This window comes from Gambusia affinis, linkage group LG14 (assembly GCF_019740435.1).
Source record: "Gambusia affinis linkage group LG14, SWU_Gaff_1.0, whole genome shotgun sequence".
NCBI classification, from domain to species: Eukaryota; Metazoa; Chordata; class Actinopteri; order Cyprinodontiformes; family Poeciliidae; genus Gambusia; species Gambusia affinis.
Window position 1 is genome coordinate 25,004,445 of NC_057881.1, and position 18,405 is coordinate 25,022,849.

Below are 18,405 nucleotides of genomic sequence, written 5' to 3' on the forward strand. Positions count from 1 at the left end.
TTTACTCTATATGTAATTAATATCTATTAAATAACTGTTTCACTTTCTGACATCACTAGCAAGAAATATTGAACTTTCATGCAATGTTATAATTATTTTTAGATGTACTCGTAGATAAGCAGCTGCTTCTCTAACCAACAACACCATAAAAAATGAGTGTGACTAAACAATGTGAATGAGGGAGCTGGAAATATTCCAGCTGAATTCCTATCTGCCACTCCAGTCGGTGCTGCACTGCCATCTGCTGTTCACATGTCAGTACAGCAGTCTGTCAGTGCATAATAAAAGGCAGGATTAAAGAGAACATATCACTCAGACAAGTTAAACACGCAGTCATACATGTTGCATGACACATATTTATTGTTTTTGGTTGACATAAATGTTTTTTCATTGAGTATTTTTATACACAGAATGTATAGCAATAAACACATTTGTATGATTCTGAATGTTCATTATGTATTGGATGTGCCCTTGATATCTGAACTTTTAGTAAGTTATTTCACGATAATGTCAGCTTGAAAGAGAGAGAAAGGTAAGTAAGGAAAGTGATCATTTCTTGTGAGCCTGCTAACACTCTTCCCTGATATGAAGCCAAGTCTCACATTTAAGATTTATTTGATGAATGAGTGTTTATGCCACAGCAGCAGCTCAACCTTCTTCGTTCAGATCTCTGATGCAGCATAACCTGCTCAAGAGGGCTGACAAACTTCCAAACTCCCTCCTCTCTCTCTCTTTTTGTTCCCTCTGATTACATAAATGCAGTTACACAAGGTCAATGCTCCGCCTTTTTAACAAAAGTAGGTTCAGCACCTGCTGCTGCTCAGCCACTCTGAACACTGTCAGCTCATCACTGTTCGAACTAGATTTCATCCGTTCATTTATTTATTCATGTATTTATTTGTCTTCAGATGTAGTTATTATTGTTTTTTAGTTTGATTTATAGTCAGATAATTGAAAACTTAATATTTTAGGTGGCTCTTTTTCGCAGGTCTTTATTTATTTAATTTTTTTAAGTATTTTTGAAGAATGAGGCCTAAAGGTGTGACGTTCACCACTGGATTGATTTTTGGATATTTGTCTCTTCGCTTGCTGCTGACCTCCATGTTTTCAATAGAAACAGAAAATCGACTTCATTCTTACAATATACACACAGGTACGTTCTTATTAGGTAACTTTAGGTGATAAAATGTGTGCTTAAAGTGACAAGACTAATTATCAGAATGTATGCATTGGCTTTAATGGTTTGTGTTTTTACTGTGAAAGTAGAAACAAATAGTCTTTTAGGGATTTCATATGGTTGTCATATGGTTTATTCTTGGGACTTTGATTAGGGAACATTTAGATGGTAGAGTATATATTTATTCAAACAAACCAATGTAAATGTTCTCTCTAGTAGAGGTGCATTTCAACAATAAGGTTTTAAATCCATATCAGGATGTCCATATCAGTTCTTTGCTAGCAACATTCTCTATGTTACGTTAATCCACCCTCAGTGAGCTTCTCATGCAGAAATATTGAGAGGAGAGAATTATAATGTTTTGAATGTAATTTCTTCAAATGTATTTAATTTCATGTTTTTAATTTTTCTTCTTTGCAAATCCCTTAAAAATGTTCCAATCCATGTTACATTGGATAATTCAGTGTGGAGAACATAATGTAGAAGAGCTGAGCACTTCTATATGCAAATATATCATATTTCTTCAAAAATAATCCCAATAAAATGATAAAAACATCAAACGTGATCAAATAATGTATTAACGATTGATTATAAAATATCTCATTTTAATCTTTTAATCTCACATTGCACCTCTTACAGTTCTTGTTGACTTTCTACTTGTGCTTCCTGGTCCTGAACAAATTTGTCATTTTGTCATGCGAATCCTTAGGCATTTCTCACGAACTTGCTTCAGCAAGTGTGAACTAGATGAACATATTATTTATAAAACAGGTTACTGTTAAGTAATACACATTAAAAAAGTCTAAATCTACCTGTTCCTGGTCCCTGTGGCTGTTTGATGAGGGAAAACATATGAGCTTGTTCCCTCACACTGTGGTGAGCTGACATGTCGCAATTTTCAGTACAAATATAATTTTACCCAATGATACTGTGGTTAACACAGTGTCATTTTTGCATTCATCCAGTAACATGTATTCATATTAACATATTGAAAACAATATATTAATATGTTGTACAGTGTACAGGGATTCCTGAGGTTTTGCTGAAGCTCCTTCTGATTCATTTTCAGTATTCAGCCCTCTTAAGTTCACATCCAGCTTCACTTCTATTGACTCTGATGAATGTAAAATAAAGTTCAACTGTCCTAGTTTGATATTTTAGAGTTTTCCACTTTATCAACTTTTTGGTTCAGTCGCAGTTTGATGACAGGTTAAGAAGAATCAGACTGAGCTCATCATACAAAGAGGTACAAAAGATTCAGAAGAATTATGTATATACTGTACAATGAAGTGAAATAACAGTAATTTGACTCATGCTGGATATTTATTTTAGCTTATTGACTAGATGAGACTGAAACTGAGGAGGAAACATACATGCAGAGAGAAAACACTCCAGGATGTGTAATATTCAGTGTTGTCTCTGCTGTATTGTGTTGTTGGGGATTTATGTGGGTGTGTATGTGTAGGGGCTTTCCCTTTAAGAGGTGCAGCCTAGCTGCATGTCATGTGACTTGGGCCAGGAAGCCAAGCAGAGGTAGATTTCATGTCACCCATGTGTTTAGTCAATCCAGTTCAATCTGCATTCATCTTTGCCCGGACGAAGCATTGTGGTTTCACACTTCCCTGAAGTAAATAAACCTGTGGACAGAAGGTCAACTTTCCTCAGAGTCTTTGTGTCAGGGAAGAGTTTAGCTGTACTGTCTAGTTGCATTTCATATGGCGAAGGCAGTATAGTGAAACCACAGCTTCTCAACGTGCTAGACATCGCAGTTTAAGCTGGAAGACTCGAATACGCATCGACATACCCAGCCAGTGAATTATTATAACATTCACCTCTCTGAATCACAAGAAGAAAACAAGTAATTATGACAGAGGAAGCTGCAACGTGGGAGACACGATCTCAAGCTTCATGTTCTTCTGCACAGTCAAGAGCATCTACTACAGAGTCTGCTGCTGCTAAAGCAAGAGCAAAAGCAGAAGCAGCTAAAGCACGCCTCGCCTTTGCCGAAGAGGAGGCTAACTTAAAGCTACAAAAGGCTAAATTGGAAGCATCAATGGACATTCTGACCATAAAAAAGGAAACCGCTGCAGCTGTCGCTGAAGCTGAAGCACTTGAAGCAGCTGCCGATTTGAAAAAAAATCCATCCAATAATCAGCTTAACTGGGAAATATCTTCCTTAGAAGCCACCAAACGAACGAAAGAGTACGTTCTAATCCAACTGTTTATCAACAGTTGGATGTGGATAAACAGCTCACGCTCCCTTCGAAGCCACAGCCAGATGCTGATGTTTCACCTATGCATCTTATGCCAGACGTTAAGCCCATCATTCCAAAGAGAGATAATTCTAGAACCCAGTTATTTTGCCAGGCTCCACAGCAGCAGCTCACTCATGAGAAAAACACAGTTCGACACGAGGATGATCATTTTACTCCAATACGACCCTCCACGCCACAAGTGAACGTCGGTGATCATCCCCCACATTCGTCATTTTCAAATCCTAAATTTGACGATTTGAACGTGAATGACTTCGTTCGCTATCTGGCTCGACGGGAACTGGTGTCTACGGGTTTACTCAAGTTTAACGATAAACCTCAGAACTATAGGGCTTGGAAACGATCATTTCAGTCTGCCATCCGTGGTTTACATTTGACATCCAGTGAGGAGATGGATCTTCTGCTGAAGTGGCTAGGCAAAGATTCAGCTAAACATGTGGAGCAAATTAGAGCAATCCACATAAACCGCCCAGACGCAGGACTTACTATGATTTGGAACAGACTTGACCAAACATATGGTTCTGCAGAAATTATAGAAGATGCCCTCTTCAAACGAATTGAGACGTTTCCCAAAATAACGAACCAAGACTTTTCCAAGTTAATCAAGTTGAGTGATTTATTAAGTGAACTCTTGGCAGCTAAGGATGAAGGAGACTTACCTGGACTTACCTTCCTTGATACGGCAAGAGGCATCAATCCCATCCTGAGAAAGCTGCCTTTTAACCTACAGGAAAAATGGGCATCAGTAGGTTCATTGTACAAGCAAAGATATCAGTAGGTTCATTGTACAAGCAAAGATATCAGGTCCCATATCCACCATTTGGTTACTTCGTGGATTTCATCAGTCAAGAAGCAAGCGTTAGGAACGACCCAAGTTTCAATCTCAACACTCAAGAGGAGATTGCTCCAAAGGCTGAGCAGACAGCTTGGAAGTCGAACAGACACAGAGAAGTTTCTACGCACAAAACTGAAGTTAACTCAAACACAAACGGGCTTTTCTCAAAATCTGACGATTGCAACAAAATGTGTCCTCTGCATAAAAAGCCACATCCTCTGCGTAAAAGTCGAGCATTTAGGGAGAAGTCCATTGAAGATCGTAAGAACTTCTTGAAGGACAATCATATTTGTTTTAAAAGTTGCTCTTCCACACTGCATGTCGCAAAAAACTGCACAGCTAAAATCTTGTGCATAGAATGCAACAGCGAAAGGCATCCCACAGTACTTCACCCTGGGTCAGCACCTTGGGGAGAAGAAGTAGATCCTCCATCCAGGCACGGCGGGGAGGGTGAAGCCCCTGTTCAATCACAAGTCAGTGCTCAGTGTACTCAAGTTTGTGGTGGAGATCTTGCTGAGAAATCATGTTCTAAAATAAGCCTCGTAAAGGTTTATCCATCTGGGTCTAGGGACAAGGCTTCAGATATTGGACGTCCAACACTTTTCCAACCATGTCCAAATGTGTTTCATGTTAAGGAAACATACAATGGATTTCCAGTCAACAAACGCATTCCAGGATGTTCAGAGGAGTTATCTGTTTGTGAAGCTGACCACCTAGGATGCTCGGTGTTTCAGAGAACCAAAGATGACAATCAAGTAGCACCTTCGATTCAGGACAGGTACTTCATGAAGATAATGCAGGAAGGACTTTGCAAAGACTCAAACAATAGTTGGATAGCGCCATTGCCTTTTAAACATCCACGCCCAGGGCTTCCCAATAATAGGTCTCATGCGCTGAAGCGTCTCACATCTCTCAGATGCAACCTTGAGAAGAGGCCTGAAATGAAAAAGCACTTTTTGAGCTTCATGGACAAAATGTTCAAGAATAACCATGCTGAGTTGGCTCCTCCACTCTGTGAAAACGAAGAAAGGTGGTACTTGCCCATATTCGGCGTTTACCACCCAAGAAAGCCAAAACAAATTCGGGTTGTCTTCGATTCGAGTTCCCAGTTCAATGGTATATCCCTCAATGATGTGCTGTTAACTGGACCTGACTTGAACAATACACTCCTCGGAGTTCTGATTCGCTTCAGAGAAGAAGCAATTGCTTTCACAGCAGACATCGAGCAGATGTTCTACTGCTTTCTAGTTAAAGACGAGGACAGAAACTTTTTACGTTTCCTTTGGTTTGAAGATAATGACCTCTCCAAAAACATTGTCGAGTATTGTTTGAGAGTCCATGTCTTTGGCAATAGACCGTCTCCTGCAGTGGCTATCAATGGTCTGCACCAGTCTGTTCAAGGTGGTGAGTTCCATGTCCACAGTAATGTTTAGCATTTCGTTATGAATGACTTCTATGTGGATGACGGGCTGAAGTCTCTACCCACAACTGAGTCTACCATCAGCTTGCGAACAAGGGATGTTCTCTCCAAGTCAAACCTGAGACTGCACAAGATCGCTGCTAACAGTAAGGAAGTCATGGAGGCTTTTCCACCATCTGATCGGGCAAGTGATTTGAAAGAGCTAGACCTTGATGTCGATCATCTTCCAATGCAATGTAGTCTTGGACTTTGCTGGAACCTCCAGACAGACTGTTTTCACTTCAGTGTCTCAAAGGAGATAAAGCCATACACTCGACGTGGTGTCTTATCTACAATCAACAGTCTGTACGACCCTCTTGGTTTCGCAGCACCAGTCACTATCCAAGGCAAGGCAATCTTAAGAGAGCTCACAACAGGTAGTGGAGATTGGGACGCCCCTCTACCAAAGGAAGGAGAGGAAGCCTGGATTGCATGGAGAGCTACTTTGAATGAACTTTCTCAACTTCCAATTCCCAGATTGTACGCCAAAATGTCACCTTCAGCCGCTGACAAGAAAGAGTTGTGTGTATTCTGTGATGCGTCAACTAAAGCTATTGCTGCAGTGGCGTATTTGAAAGTTACAGATGGTGAAGGTAACAAATAGATTGGGTTTGTCATGGGAAAAGCCAAACTAGCCCCACGTCCAGAGCCTACAATTCCCAGATTAGAGCTCTGTGCAGCGGTGCTGGCTGTTGAGCTAGCTGACCTAGTGTCTACAGAACTAAACTTTCAGCTCAACGATGTATCTTACTATACAGATAGTAAGGTCGTTTTGGGCTATGTCCACAACGAAATCAGGCGGTTCTATGTATTTGTCAGTAATCGTATACTGCGGATCAGAAGATCATCTAACCCAAATCAATGGCACTTTGTGCCCACAGATCAGAACCCAGCAGATCATGCAACCCGGTTTGTTGTTGCTGGTCGACTCATACATACCAACTGGTTGGCTGGGCCTAAGTTTCTCTACTCACCTGAGGTAGAGGTCTCCAAGAGAAGCTACGATCTGGTTGAGCCAGATACAGATCCCGATGTCCGACCTTTGGCCTCTACTTTGAGCACAACAACATCCCCTGATCATCTGGGTTCTCAACGATTTGCTAGATTTTCTTCCTGGAAGTCACTCACTTGTGCAGTGGCCCGTCTTGTGCACATAGCACATCTTTTTCATGTCAAGGCAGCACGAAGCAACTCCTGCAGAGGCTGGCATTATTGCAAGTCACATGTCAGTGTTGAGGAGAGAAATCAAGCTTCAGCCATCATTATCAAAGCAGTACAAGAGGAGACATATTCCCAGGAGATTAAGTGCATTCAGGAGCAGAAATGGATGCCACAAGGCAGCCCTTTAAAGAACTTGGATCCTTTCATTGCCATGGACGGTCTGCTAAAGGTTGGTGGTCGCCTTCAACATTCCAACCTTGGTCAAAGTGAGAAAACCCCAGTGATCATACCAGCAAAGCATCATATTGCGACTTTGATCATTCCACACCACCATGAGCAGGTACATCACCAGGGCCGTCTCTTTACTGAAGGTGCTATTCGGTATGCCGGCTTCTGGATTATTGGTGGGAAGAGGAAGACAAGCAGCGTTATCCATCACTGTGTGGTCTGTCGACAACTTACAGCTCCAGTTAGTGTTCAGAAAATGGCTGACCTCCCAGCAGCTCGGCTGTCTACAGATCCTCCTTTTACACATATTGGGCTTGATGTCTTTGGTCCTTGGATTATCTGCTCACGCCGGACAAGAGGTGGTCTTTCACATAGTAAGCGCTGGGCTGTAATATTCACTTGTATGAGTGTGAGAGCCATTCACATTGAAGTCATTGAGTCCCTTGAATCATCTAGCTTTATCAATGCCTTCAGGCGATTCATTGCAGTTCATGGACCAGTCAAACACATCTACTTGGATCGTGGCACAAACTTCATAGGTGCTTGTAAAGAGATGAAAATACCTTCCAACATGGACGATACCACAGTGCGAACCTACCTGTCAGATCAAGGTTGTGTGTGGACATTCAATCCTCCACACGCCTCTCATTTTGGCGGGACTTGGGAGAAGATGATAGGACTTGCAAGAAGGATTCTTGACTCTATGTTCCTTCAGATGAAAGACAAACTTTCTCATGAAGTCCTGACAACTTTCATGGCAGAGGTCACAGCAATCATTAATGCTAGACCTCTAGTTCCTGTGACCACTGACCCTAATGATTCATTCATCCTAACGCCTGCTGCTTTACTCACTCAGAAAATAAACATTGTTTCAGCACCTGCAGGAGAGTTTGGAGCTTCAGACCTATACAAGCGGCAGTGGCGTCAGGTCCAACATTTGTCTAACACCTTCTGGGACCGATGGCGGAAACAGTTTCTCCCAATCTTACAGCCACGGAGAAAGTGGCTGGTAACTCAACCAAACATTACACCAGGAAGTGTCGTACTCCTCAAGACCATTCAGTTGGCAAGGAACGAATGGCCTCTTGGACTTGTGACACAGACTTTCCCAAGCAAAGATGGCAAAGTTAGGAAGGTGGAGGTCAAGGTCTGCAAAGCAGAAGGTTCTTCACTCTTCCTCAGGCCTGTCACAGAGATGGTGCTTCTCTTCTCTCCAAGCAACTAAGTACTGTTGTAGTCTACTGTGTGACATGGGAGCATGCCAGGCGGGGAGTGTGTTGTTGGGGATTTATGTGGGTGTGTATGTGTAGGGGCTTTCCCTTTAAGAGGTGCAGCCTAGCTGCATGTCATGTGACTTGGGCCAGGAAGCCAAGCAGAAGGAGATTTCATGTCACCCATGTGTTTAGTCAATCCAGTTCAATCTGCATTCATCTTTGCCCGGACGAAGCATTGTGGTTTCACACTTCCTTGAAGTAAATAAACCTGTGGACAGAAGGTCAACTTTCCTCAGAGTCTTTGTGTCAGGGAAGAGTTTAGCTGTACTGTCTAGTTGCATTTCATATGCCGAAGGCAGTATATGTATGCATTCCTCTCTCTGGAGGTGAGGCATGCTGGTGAATGGGAATGAACCGGTTTTTCAGAGAAACGTTTTTCTAGAATCAAGACTCCTCCCCAAACCAGATGAGTAGCTCAGGGGTGTTAACAAAGGCTGGTCATGTACTGTACTTTGCATTAAACCCACTCATCTGCACTGACTGCCAACAGACATGACACAGAAAATGTGCAGACAAAGGAGAGCTTATGACTGGTTTATCTGGTCAGTTTATATGTATTTTTAAAAGTTTTCAGATTTTGTTCCATCTTTCAATAAACCCATGAGCTTCTGTTTGGTGAAGCTCAAGTCTTTGAGTTGTCTGTGAACATGGAACTTTAGTGAAATTAAGCGATGCTGAAACACCCTGAGGGAGGCTGGTCTTGAAACGCCTTTGGATTCCCCAAAGCTGGTTTTACACTTTCATAAAGTGAAAATACCTTCTTATATTGTATTTATTTGCTAATTAAATAAATATAATTTTATCTATAATAAAAAATAATAATAGCTATGACGTGTGAGAAGAGCATTACAAGCAAGCAAAGTTGTAAAGAATGACTGACTGAAACTTTAGTCCATCATTCAGCGCAAACCCATCCATTAATGTCTCATCTCTATCCTGCAACATAAACCCGAATAAGTGGAAGATAGAAATAAGTACAATAAATTATGTTTTCTTTCACCTTGAAGAAAGCCCAACATGATTTGTTATTTTATTTTGGCTGCTGCAGCTACTAGATGCAGTTAGTCAGTGCAGGACCCACCACTGCTCAGGTCCTGTCAGTGCAGCCTCAGGCCGGTCAGATGTGGGCTGCGGTCACACTTTCAATTACACATTCAAGCCAGCTGACGTTAGCTTTTCTTAAAGATAGCGTCATACATGGTGCATTATGGTAGCAGAGCAGTAGGAGGGCCGTTCCAGGTGAAAAAACAGTGATAGTGTCAGGATCTCATGATGTTTTGTAGTTTGATTTGATTCTAGTTTCATTATTATTCTGTTAGTTTCTTATTTTTGAAAGATCAGTTTTGTTCCTATTTTTCTTTATTTCAGTCCCTTCGTAGTGATAGCAGTTTATATTAATTTCATGTGTCTAGTCATTTTCAGTTACTCTAGTTTAATTATGTTTAGTCTGTTATTTTCATTTGCTAACAGGCTAAACAACTTCAGCCACTACTTCATCAAATAAGATTGTTTTAATAAAACTTCCTCTTCAAGGTCCTCATGAAGACAAGTGGCTTTGATGTGAACCCTCAAGTTGAGCAAAAAAAGCTGTAAACATAATACAAAAGTTTGAACTTTTGACTGAAATCTCAGTTCATTTCTTTTGCTTAAATAAACCTTTGAAAAATGTGATGTTTGTTGATCAATGGCTTTATGGATGTGACTCAGCACTATTCCCCTTCATCTTATACAAAACATTTCTATTATTTTGAATTTTTAGAGGCAAGTCAGAAGAACAGCTCTGCAGAGAGTCCCCCTAACTCTACACAGATCTTGTGTTGGATTATGACAGGACCCAAGAACCTGGAATTACGGACCAAACATGTCAAGCAAACATGGGGCAAGCATTGCCACCACATTCTGTACATGAGTTCAGTGAAGACGGACTTCCCAACTGTGGAGCTGAACGTGAGTGAAGGAAGGGAAAACCTGTACTGGAAGACCATCAGAGCACTCCAGTACATCCACCAGCACTATCAGGACAAAGCCAACTGGTTCCTGAAAGCAGATGATGATACATTTGTGGTCATAGAGAACCTGCAGTACATCTTATCCAAGCTTGACCCAGACAAACCTTTGTACCTTGGTCGAAGGTTTAAGCGTTTCATCAGCCAAGGCTACATGAGTGGAGGAGCGGGTTATGTCCTGAGCAAAGAAGCACTGAGGAGATTCGTCAAAGGGTTTCAAACAGGACGGTGTACTCACTTCTCCACAATAGAAGACATGGCTCTGGGGAAATGTATGGAGACGATGAAGGTGGAGCCAGTGGACACCAGGGACTTGAAGGGCAGGCAAACATTCCACGCTTTTCCTCTAGACCATTACATCATACGACAACTACAAAGACCTCGGCCGTGGTATTTGATCTACGACTATTATGTTCCAAATGAGGTAAGCAATGCAAAACACTGGTTCATAGAAAAGTCTAGATGTTTTGTGACAGTATCATAGAAATCATAAACTGGTTTCAACAGGGGGAAGTAACACGCTAAATATATTTCTAATGGTAAATCTGACATAACAACCCAGGTAATCCACACATACAAACTAATCAACAAAAAATTGGTCCATATGTGAATATATGTGCAATAAAGTGCAATAGTACAGTGATAAGTATTGAACACAATTGCATTACAAAAAGTGATCAAATACTTTATAGAAAATCCCAGTTGGTTCCGTCTGCTGAGAAACCAACATGATGGTTTCATGGCTCAGCTGGGATTTCAGCAAATTCGTCACACAAACCAGCTTCTGAAGCAACTTCTATGCTTCCAGCTCCAAACCTGTTTCATTTCAGTCTCTGACCAGACATTTTCTTATCAAACTAAACCTGCAATGCAATATAAAAACAATGGCAAAGAAAACTAAATAGGTCTTCATTTGATGTGTTGATGAAGTCCTGTCTCAGAAATCATATGAGGAAGCCTGGCTGTGGCTGCTTTTTGATGAAATTATAAATATTTCCATATTATCCATCTAATGGCACTGACTGGAAGATTCAGATGTTTAGAAATGCATCTGTTACTGTTTCTGTTGGTGTGTTGTAAATCTGTAAGACTCTTTCCTTTTATCAACAGAACCAATCTGTGCAAAAGTTATTGCCTATCACTTTGTACCTGATCAGTTGATATTAAAGTAACAGATATTGGTCTCCAAGTAGCAGATGGAAAGATTTCTAAATTCTGACACATTTCAGTTGTTTTCCTGGTTTCCTCTATCTTTTTTGCACATCTATTTCTTTATGTTTTGGATACTTATTCTCTGTGTAACATAATTTACATTTGAACTCTTTGCGTAATTTCATGACTTGGGTTATTGCCATCATTTGGTGTAAAAATTCATGTCAATGAAAATATGAAAAAAAGAATATCAATATGTCCAATCCCCATTTTGCAAACTGAGGACTGATGAAACATGTTGCTTTGGCCTTTCAAATCCAGATCTCTGATTAAAGGAGGGATGTTTTACTTTTATGAATAAACATCAATGACATGACAGAGTGTATGTTGGAGGCTTTGGCCCTTTCTGCAACAACATTGTCTCATAATGAGATTCTTCTTCATACTGAGAAACACTTTAGTTAGGACTAAACCAGCTCACAAGATGCACTGAAGAAAGGACGATTGTTCCCAAAGACAAATGATTTCAGTTGTTATATTTACATTTAAAGCTTTTTGGGAGTGCCTTTTCTTCAAAATGTCAGTTCTTATGTCTGTGGTGTTTCCATGTATTACATAAAACTTCATTCATAGGCTCACCTCCTCTCTATGTGCAGATTACAAGGGTTGTTAAAAACGTGTGAACTTCGTGTTCATACTACGGCTGGATGAAATGAAAAGAAATTATATAAACAATATTAAGTCATTTCTCCCACTGGATGTAGAACTCTCTAAAGTAATGAACATATCGTATTAAAGTTTTCATAAGCTGAACCTTAACTAAATAAAAAAATAATAATCCAAAACAAGCTACCAGAGGTCATTCGTTCTCTGCATGATGTTTTCTGACTGCTTTCTAAACCCCAAACCTCTCACTGCATGTTTTGAGTCAAAACGACATAAAACATTATGAAACCCATGTTTTTCAGGAAGCTACTAAATGTTTTCTTTTTCTTTTTCTGTTTCCATATCTCTATAGGGTCCAAACTGCTGCTCAGATTTCATTGTATCTTTTCACTACATTCATGCTGTTCAGCAGTATGTGCTGGAGTATTTTACCTACCATCTGCGACCCTATGGATACTCATATAGATTCAAGCCTGATAAAATGATGGAAGCAAACCTCAAAACTCATTAAGGAGGATGAGAAGATGAGTGGAATGGGAAAGGATCAAGAAGAGAGGTGAAGTGTCTGAGTGGGGAGGACAGGGTTTGTGATGGGGGATGTGGATTATTATGAACGTTTTCATATACTGAACCAGAAGCCACGTTAATGAGTGTGAAGAGGGATGACTAGAAGCACTGGAATGACACAGAAGAAGAGTTGGGGAGGACAGAGAAGACAGTAAGGGAGAGATATGAAGAAAAACGGTGGGAACGAGAGCAGACATGTTTCTGTCATAGACAGGTGTGGCTACAGTCTAGACATTCTTCTGAGCCTGAGATAAAACCTTGATGTCATTTAGTCAAAGATTAATGGAGGAATAATTAGATTCCCAACCCACCCTTCTGTAAACTACAGCAAGGTTTCATAATTTCCAGGAAAGGTGGGGAAGCAGATTAAGTCAGCTCAGTTTTGAGCTGCTGTTGAGAAAAAATGATTATTTTTAGTGCTTAATACAGTTAATCGTACGGCATGTGTAAAAGGTATATTGAACATTCTTATTGGAATAAATTTTTTAATTTTGAACAGGGTTGTGGTAAGTATTCAAAATACAGGAACCAAATGCAGATCAAAGGGGATCTCTCAGTGAGGCTCCTGCTGTGTTATTAGGACACAAGAGGCCATAAAATCTCCTGGAAGGCAGTATCACTTGAGCCTGGAGGAGAGAAGCCTGTTTGGTTCACAGAAGATCAAAAGTTTTCCAGAACCAACATCTGGGATGGTGTAAAACTAAATACAACATAGAATGTTAAAACCACTAACATTTAATTTCTAAAACATTTTTCTAAGTACTAATAGCAGATTTTTAACTAAAAGGGTATTATCTAATTTTAGAATTACTAGTCTAGTAAATGATGAATGTATTTGAAAATTGTACTATCTGGGACAATATCTGAATCAAATGGAAATTGTTTGAATGAAACTGTATTGTTTAGTATTAGAAAATTGCTCAGGATTTAAGCTAAATGGGGTTTTGGAAAATGATTGTGTTAACAATGCTTAGGATTGAATGTTATGTTTCATAGGTTAGAAAAAAGGAATTATACCTCATTTTGTTCTGTTGATTTTATGTGTTATTTTTTGGTTTAAGGCAAAGATTTGAATCTTTTGAGATGTTGAGTGCAGATGAGCAAAACTGGGTTTGTGAAGGTAACCTTTCCTTGAACCAAATTACTCGATTTAGCTTTGTTCTGAGAATGTATGTAAGGAGAAGATAACGGGAGACACTCTGAATTTCACAGGTATCTGTGAAGTCTTGTTTTATGCTTTTATTTGCCCAAATGGCCCTAGAACCCAGAAAACCAGGATGCAGCTGCTTGCTCCATTGTTCTACCAAGGAGCAAATGGCCTTTGATCTTTGGCGTAAATTAGGGGGAGTTCTAAGTTTTTCTGAGTGTTTAGGGTAGCTTCTGGTTGGTCAACCAGAGGTACGCCTTAATTGAATATTAAAAAGGAAAGACACACCTTCACTATAAAAGTTTGTGCACAGGAATAATAAGGCAGACAGCTGTTCCTATTTTGCCTTTTTGCATCAGCTCTCTCCAAAGACGCGTCTTTGCCTTTTCTTTCTCTATCTTTTTGTCTTTTGGGTCTCTGTTGTTCTGCAGTTTAGTTGTTAATTCATACGTTGTTTTGTATTTGGATTAAACTCTGTAATTCTGTGACGTCAACACGCATTGTTGTTTTCCTTGTGACCACACGTCGCCCGCTGAGAGGACCTGGGATTCAGAGGAAGAGAGAGAGCCAAACTTTTTCCAAATTTAACTAATTTTAAAATATTCTTCCTTATCACTGCCTTCCAACTATTTTTAAAAATGTTTAAACTTTATAACGGGTCAATTTGTCCCACAATGTAACAGGAGGGTTAAGAGAGCATACTGTAGGTTTTTAAAACTAAAAGTTGCACTTGTTGGAATGAGAAAGTGCAAGGTCTAGAAAATATCATCAGTATATAAAAAAGGTTTATTGTATTCATGTGTAAGCTATTCCTTCAGACACATGCACAAGGATAAACAATAAAAAAACATTTTACAATGAAGAGTTTTTCATACATCATTCACCATAAACCTGCTGTCGACAGAAGACAAACTGAAGTACAAATACAAGAATGGATAAAACATGATGTAAACATTTTGTAAAAATACTAGTACTCATACATAATCACTTTTACAATAAACCAGCTACAGACCAAAAATATTTCCCACACTGTAATTCCCTAAATATAAAATATTTTATATGCATGAAAAAGTTGTATACATTGAAACTCATGTTCAAAGAGCAAGTAAAGAATCTCGATTCTATTTTGCAGTTTTTAATTAGTTTAATAAATGACATAAATTTGCCATAGATTTAGTAATTTTATTTTATGGAGATGAAGATCTCGTCATCTGTCTATTGCCTAGCAACTATAAAGAATTCAGTAACGATAGAGACTTGCAAAAATATTCACACCATTTGAAAGTTTTATTAAACTATAACCACAATTATTTTCCAGGGATTTCAGGTAAATGACTGACACATAGCAGTGCATAATTATAATTATGTGCATGGTGGAGGAAACTTCCACAACCAAATGTAATGTTTCAATTATTGATTTTTTATGCCTTGCTGCTCAAATTTGCTGTACAAATATAGTTTGATTAATTGCTTTGAACATCTACAGACTGAAAATATTACCCTCCTTTTTTTTAAAAAAAGAAGAAGCTTATTGTGAATCAGATTGGCTTGAGAGAATGAATAAATGTCAAATTTCTAGAGAAAATTAATCTAAGATTGCCAGAATCTCAGATTAAGATCTAGACTTTGACTAGGCCATTCTAAAATTTTTCTTCTTTGAAGCATCCCATTGTATCTGGTGAACCTCCAGCTTCTCTTTTGACAGGTAGTAACTGAAGTCACAGAGCACAATGGGAAATGGCAGGCTGAACGACTTGTTGCATATGCAACATATTGAATAGACATATCAGTCTTTAGTTAATATGCTTATTATTAGAGTTGATATTGAAAAGAAAAGAAAAGAGAGGAAAAGTAAAGAAAGGGAAAGAAGAGAAAAGGAAAAAAGAAAAGAGTAGCAGAAAGAAGTTCATCCAACGTCTTTCCCAGTAGCTGTCACACTTACCCAGACAAGCTCTGACTAGTCTTCATATTGGTAGTGAGTTGTCTTTGTTGCTGAATCAGTGAGCCTGTCACACTAACAATCAAAGACCAGAGATATAATCTGCAGCCAAGGAGGGGTTTTTTTGCCAGTATGATGATTGTTTTGGGCTAAGGCAGTCCATAATCACACAGTTTCCCACCACATGTAGCATTTTGGTCCCATAGAACAAATTTTGCTGCGTCGCCTTTACGACTTGTGGCAAACTGCAATCAAGACTTCTAAGTAACACGCTACTTTGTAATAGACCAATTTCTGTAATTGGTCTATTACATGAAATGCTGATCAAACACAACAAGGTTTGTGTCTGTAACTGACAGAATGTTAAAGACTTCAGCTTTCCGGGAAGCATGTTTGTGTCCAAGCTGCTATTGTCAGCATGGCCTTATTTAAAATCTTTTTGTCTCTTAGTTACACAAAAATGGCCATTGACTCATTTTATTTGTACTTTATGAAATTCCTTTAGATCGGATCTAATATGTTGGTTTTCTTTGTTCTACACATTTTTGCAAGCTGGAAAAAAACATTTTCTACTTGAACTAGACCAAAGACAGATAAAGATGAAAGTAATTCATTTTACACAAAGTAAAATGAATTACTTTGTGTTTAACTTGACAAGAATTCAACAGATTTTCTTTCTGTGTAATATTCCTGAGATGTCTAGTCCTGAATTTGTGCTTTATAAATATAATTGGAATTCAGTGAAATGTCTTGTAACTTACTGACCTGGCTTAACTCAGCACCATTAGTGGTAAACTAGAACCTGAACAAAGTTTTATGTTAGCCTGAATAGCAGGTAGAAGTTGAGAGCAAAACAGGATGAATCTACAGGGTGTATGAAGGCCAGTCCCATGACTGATGAAAACAAATACAAACTTGTGCTTAAACACAAGTGTTATGAGAGTTAAGGTTCACTTAAATCTCATAATTAACAGATAAGTCATAAGTATGAGATAGCTACTTGTATCTTATAATTATATAATTATGAAATACATTTTTTTTCCTATTACAGTTGTGAAAATGGGCTTCCATTGGGGCGTGTTACGAGTCTGTAGAAGAACCAGATTTTCAAATCAAGAGTCAGTATACAGCCATGACAGAAAGAAACAAAGAAAGTTCAGTGTAAACAAATTTCAGATAGTAGCAACATGTTGCCCTCAGCAGACAGATCATGACTGGTATTGCTTCAGCCACTGCTCTTTCATGTTGCTGTTATTGAAACTGATGGAATCTGCTTGGCATTAAGCCCAACCTTCCACCACACAGTCTGTTACAGGTAGACGCAGGTATTCCTACAGTTAGTTTCATTCTCAAAGTTGTTTGTGTTGCCCTGACAACCGCCATACCAGAACTGTGCACAGGCGTTGGCTTCCGGGTCGTAGTACCACCTGATCTTGTACTGCCGACACGGACCGGGTTCAAGAGGCTGGCTGCACCCCCCACCTGGAGGATGAAGAAGATGATAACTGTTTTGGTGGATCATCACATCACAATGTGGCAGGTTAATACGCACATAAGCTAGTTTGCAAATTAACTGGTAATATCTACATTGGTCTAAATAAACCTATAATCAACTTCATCGCTGCTCATAAAACTTATTGTTAATTTCCCATTTCAAGCAACGTACGTGTTTACACACCTAAAACTGTGTGTGACTGGTTGGAGTAAATTATCGGCTCAGTTGGCAGCAGATGCTAATAGTGCTGGACAATAAATCAATAAATATGTATATCATGACAGACACATGAGCAATATCAATCCATAATGCATCTGATAGTATAGTCCAGATTCAAAGTATAGAGCTTTCACTGAACTCTAATCCAGAACCACACAGCATTCTGGGAGATGTAGGCAGAGGAAAGACTTTAAAGGAAAATTCATCCATTATGATTTCAGGGAGGACTTTGAGTATGACAAAAATAATATACTTGCAACATTTTTGTCAAAAGTATTACACTGTGACAAAAAAAAATCATTTTTCATGATTCATGATTTTTAAAAATAAAAATCACAAAGCTAAATAATGAAAATATGATTTCTAAACCTGAAAAAAAAAAAAAAAACTAAAAATGAATCATTAACGCAGACAGTTCAATTCTCTATTGCAGTTCCTTTGAGCAAACCACAAGCACTAGTCCAGGCAAGTTTATTTGTATGGAACATTTCAGCAACATGGCAGTTAAAGTGCAATCAATTATGAAGAAAGCAATAAAGATTAGATTTTGTCAAATGCCATCATCAGATCCACAGGTTCTGGTTCTGGGGATGCAAAGTAGATCTGAGAGGTCTGGAAGAAAAAAGTGATTTTGGTCTAAATGGTGCCGTTGCATCTCCATCACAAATCTCATTCAGCATATTATTCTCCAGGATTATGTCAGTAACAACACATCTATAATGTATTTTGGTGCTAAGAGTGTCAGTGGTGACCAGCTGTACCAGCCAGCCAACGAGGGAGGAGCGCAGTGTTTACTCAGATCCAAAG

The 18,405-nt window shown here is 39.1% G+C and overlaps 2 protein-coding genes across 2 annotated transcripts in view; one reads left to right on the forward strand and one right to left on the reverse strand.

Annotated features, from left to right (window-relative positions):
* The first annotated feature begins 835 nt into the window (after positions 1-835).
* si:dkey-202e17.1 (uncharacterized protein LOC555344 homolog) lies at positions 836-14,597 on the forward strand. The gene is made up of 3 exons (XM_044138826.1): positions 836-1,153; positions 10,167-10,837; positions 12,584-14,597. Exons 1-3 carry the CDS (start codon positions 1,027-1,029, stop codon positions 12,740-12,742), a joined length of 957 nt encoding a protein of 318 aa, XP_043994761.1. The 5' UTR covers positions 836-1,026; the 3' UTR covers positions 12,743-14,597.
* A 116-nt stretch (positions 14,598-14,713) lies between these two features.
* Positions 14,714-18,405, reverse strand: part of col28a1a (collagen, type XXVIII, alpha 1a) — a 40,677-nt gene continuing 36,985 nt past the window's right edge. Inside the window, exon 35 of the mRNA XM_044139290.1 lies at positions 14,714-17,366. Within this exon, the coding sequence (XP_043995225.1) occupies positions 17,194-17,366 (173 nt within the window). The 3' untranslated portion in view covers positions 14,714-17,193. The remainder of the gene's footprint in view (positions 17,367-18,405) is intronic.

Bases quoted from the DNA above. Each gene is read 5' to 3' on its own strand.
- si:dkey-202e17.1 (XM_044138826.1), top strand. From the start codon at position 1,027: ATGAGGCCTAAAGGTGTGACGTTCACCACTGGATTGATTTTTGGATAT. The intron at 1,154-10,166 runs GTACGTTCTTAT...TTGAATTTTTAG, and splicing joins TTCTTACAATATACACACAG to AGGCAAGTCAGAAGAACAGC. The intron at 10,838-12,583 runs GTAAGCAATGCA...ATATCTCTATAG, and splicing joins ACTATTATGTTCCAAATGAG to GGTCCAAACTGCTGCTCAGA.